This window comes from Dendrobium catenatum, unplaced genomic scaffold, assembly GCF_001605985.2.
Source record: "Dendrobium catenatum unplaced genomic scaffold, ASM160598v2 fragScaff_scaffold_193, whole genome shotgun sequence".
NCBI classification, from domain to species: domain Eukaryota; kingdom Viridiplantae; phylum Streptophyta; class Magnoliopsida; order Asparagales; family Orchidaceae; genus Dendrobium; species Dendrobium catenatum.
In genome coordinates, this window is record NW_021318655.1 from 294341 (window position 1) to 297801 (window position 3461).

Sequence of the window (3461 nt, forward strand, 5' to 3'; positions counted from 1 at the left end):
TCCATGAGAAGCATTGTTTCACAGTCACGGGAAAGCTATAATAATAATAATAATAAATAAATAAATAAACCGGGAAAGCTAGCTCTGATACCATGAAAGGCTTTCACAAACGTAAGCTGTAACAAGAAAAGCAAGTAGAAAGGAAAAGAATTGAGAAGGAAGGATATTTCTGTATTGTCTTATCATAACATGAGAAATGTATATAGTAGCCTATTTATAGAGGCTAGAAGGAAAAAGCATAATTATTCAGCTAATGAAAAATTGACATGTGTATTTCTTGATAACTGTCTGGTTGATGTTGAATTCTAGCTGTACCATATGAGATTTATATTAACATAACTAACAATTTATAGGATGTTTAAAGAGCCAAAATTAACAAAAGATGAAAACAGAAGATAGAAGCACCAGATTATAGTAAACTTTTTCTGGATAAAATCAAACAAATCGAGAGAGAGAGAGAGAGAGAGAGAGAGAGAGAGAGAGAGAGAGGGAATTTAGTGCAGTGACACTCACTAGCCCTTTAACCGGAGAGCCAGCTTTCGCACCAACCTCTCATCAAAAGAAGGGTCTATTTCAGCAATTTTATTTACAAACTCCATGGCGTCATTGTACCTTTTTGCTTTACAGTAACCATCAATCATTGTCTTATAAGTTAACTCAATAGGTCTGCAGTCATGATTCATCATATAACTAATCACATTCTCAGCCTCCCTGAACATCTCCCTGCTTGCATAAGCACCAATGAATGTATTATAAGTAACTATACATGGTCGAATCCCAGCTTCAATCATCTCTGAGAATATCCTCATGGCCTCTTGTATTTGTCCTTGCTTGCAAAAACCATTAATTACAGTATTGTAGGAGATAACATCAGCTTTCAGACCCACGTTCTGAATGCCTATCAGAACTTCTTCTGCCTTCCAACACTCACCGCACTTTGCATACATATCAATCAAACTGTTATGTGTGATTAGATCAGGCATCAGCCCACTCTGATGGATCAAATGGAACATCTCATGGGCTCGATCATACATTGCATTTTTAGCATATATGCCTAGCATAGAATTAAGAATTACAAGATCAGGTTTATAACCATTCCTCTTAACCTCTTCAAAAGCCCTCTCCATCCCTTTCAACTCTCTGCATTTGAAATTTGAAATAACGAGTGTTCTTAAAACAACCCAGCTTGGGAATATCTCGCCGGCATAAACTTTTTCCTCGAATGCTGCTATTCCTTCAACATGTCTAGCCTTTGCATAGGATTGGAGGAGTAAGGAATAAGAAAGTTCATTAGGTTTGCATTCCTTGTGTTTCATATCATCCAAAACAGATTCAGCAGCAAGCCAGTCACCTTTTCTAGCAATTGCGTTCAGCAGCGCATTGTAACTTGTAAGAGAAGGGCAAAATCCAGCTTCAGTCATTTCCTCATACAATTTCAAAGCTCGATTGCCTGAGCCAGACCTTCCATAGGCAGAAATCATAGTATTAAAGGTATCACGATCTGGTTCGACACCACAACTCTTCATTTCGACAAACACTTGGTTGATAAAGTGCTCCATGCCTCTCTTTCCACACAAAGCAAGCATTGTGTTCCAGGTGATACGATTAGGAACACAGCCATCAGATCTCATCTGAAAGAGTATATCAAGCATTTCTGAGTTCCTCGACTTTTTTGCAAGCATTCCAAGGATAGTATTGTAGGTACAAACATTTGGAACACAGCCAAGTTCCTTCATTTTTCTGAACAAACTCAATGCCTCATCTTCCTTCCCAGCCTTTCCATAGCCATTGATCACTGTGGTATAAGAAACAGCATTGGGAGTGATTCCTTTACTGGCCATTGTATCCAACAAGGCAGCACCCTCTTCATAAAACCCAGCTCTAACATAAGTTGCAACTAGCTCATTGTACGTTACTGAATCTGCAGTGCAGCCACTCTCTTCCATGTCCTTGAGAACTCTCAATGCCTGTGGCAAATTCCCAGCTTTCCCAAAAACCTGAAGGAGAGCATTGTGAGTAACAATCCCAGGTGAAAAACCCTGGGACTTCAATTGGTGAAAAAACTCCACAGCCTCATCGACCAACCCATCTCTCCCACAAGCGGCGATAACAGTGCTCGTAGTGAATTCATCAAATTCCAAACCTCTGCCTCTCATCTCATCCAAAAGGTGTAAAATTTGAGTCCTTGATCCGCCCATCTTTCCATAGACATCCAGCATGACGTTGTAGGTGACAATAGTGGGCACAAGATCCTTGTTCTTAATCTGCTCAAACAAGTCGACGGCGCTCTGGAACTTGCCTGATCGGGAATAGGCGTGGAGGAGACTGGTGTAAGCGCGGATATCGATAAGGTACTTTTCCAGGGGGATCGAGTCGAACAGTTTGCAGGCAAGGGAGTGCTGTGACTCGCGGCCGAGGACCCGGACAATGATCTCGATGGCCGGAGAGTCAAGCTTGGATTTAGCATCCGTAGCTAGCCATTGGAAGAGCAAAAGAGCGCGCTCCCAGTCTCCGGCGATGTCGAGGGCTTTGAGAAGGCCGACGGAGTCGACGGCGAGAATGTCAGCTTTGGAGGAGCAGAGGAAGGAGGGGAGCGATGGGAGAGGTTGGGAGAGGATGCGACCGAGAAAGAAATTGGCTTTGGGGGAGAGGAAGGCAAGGCGGGGGTCGTTGGAAAGTGCGGTGAACGGTTCATCAATGGAAGAAAATAGTGGGTGGCGGCGGTCAGGAGCAGCGGAAGTGGAGGAGGAAGATGCAGGTGGGTTGTGCTGGGTGAGAAGGAGGAGAAGGGAGTCGATGGGCAGTGAAGGAGATGAAGGAGGGGGAGGAGGGGGAAGGGAAGGCCCGAACTTTAGGTGTTGGGGAGGTTGAGTGGATGTTTTCTTGCGGGGTTTGGTTGGATGGAGAGGGGAGGAGGGGCGGTTCGGGAAGATGGCTCCTTCCATTGATGGAGTCAAGTTGAAAGAATTAGCAGAGACATACGTACAGGAGAGGAAGTTAGTAAGCAACGGGGAAGGAGAGGAGATTTTTTCCAATAGATTTTTTCCAATCCATCATGGTTGGTCTGTGATCCTCGAGAAATTTGATCTTTATTTTTAATCGAAGTAGAAGTTACTGTTTGGACCGACCGGACTGAGAGCCTGAGAGTGAGGGATTTTTTTCTCGTTTAACTTATTCGGGCAGTGTGTCATTTGGACGAGCTATTATTTTATGCGGACACCGGACGGGAACCGTCCGGTTAAGCGTTGGGTATCCAATTATACCGAGGGATACTGAGGGGTACCGAGCGTGGATACCGAGTTGATACCGATCAATGAGGTGACGTAACGCATTTTTATTGATCTCTGGACGCCCTTCAGACTCCGCACAGAATAATAAATCCATTTGGATGACGATAAAAGGCCTATATGAAAAACTCATATTACTCATGCATTATTCGCAAAACCAACATAGTCCTTGTG

At 43.6% G+C, this 3461-nt stretch overlaps 1 protein-coding gene across 1 annotated transcript; it reads right to left on the minus strand.

Annotated features, from left to right (window-relative positions):
- Positions 1–273: 273 nt before the first annotated feature.
- Positions 274–3030, minus strand: LOC110112262 (pentatricopeptide repeat-containing protein At2g18940, chloroplastic). Its single transcript, XM_020844420.2, has one exon. The coding sequence runs from the start codon at positions 2943–2945 to the stop codon at positions 513–515; it is 2433 nt and encodes an 810-aa protein (XP_020700079.1). The 5' UTR covers positions 2946–3030; the 3' UTR covers positions 274–512.
- Positions 3031–3461: the final 431 nt, after the last annotated feature.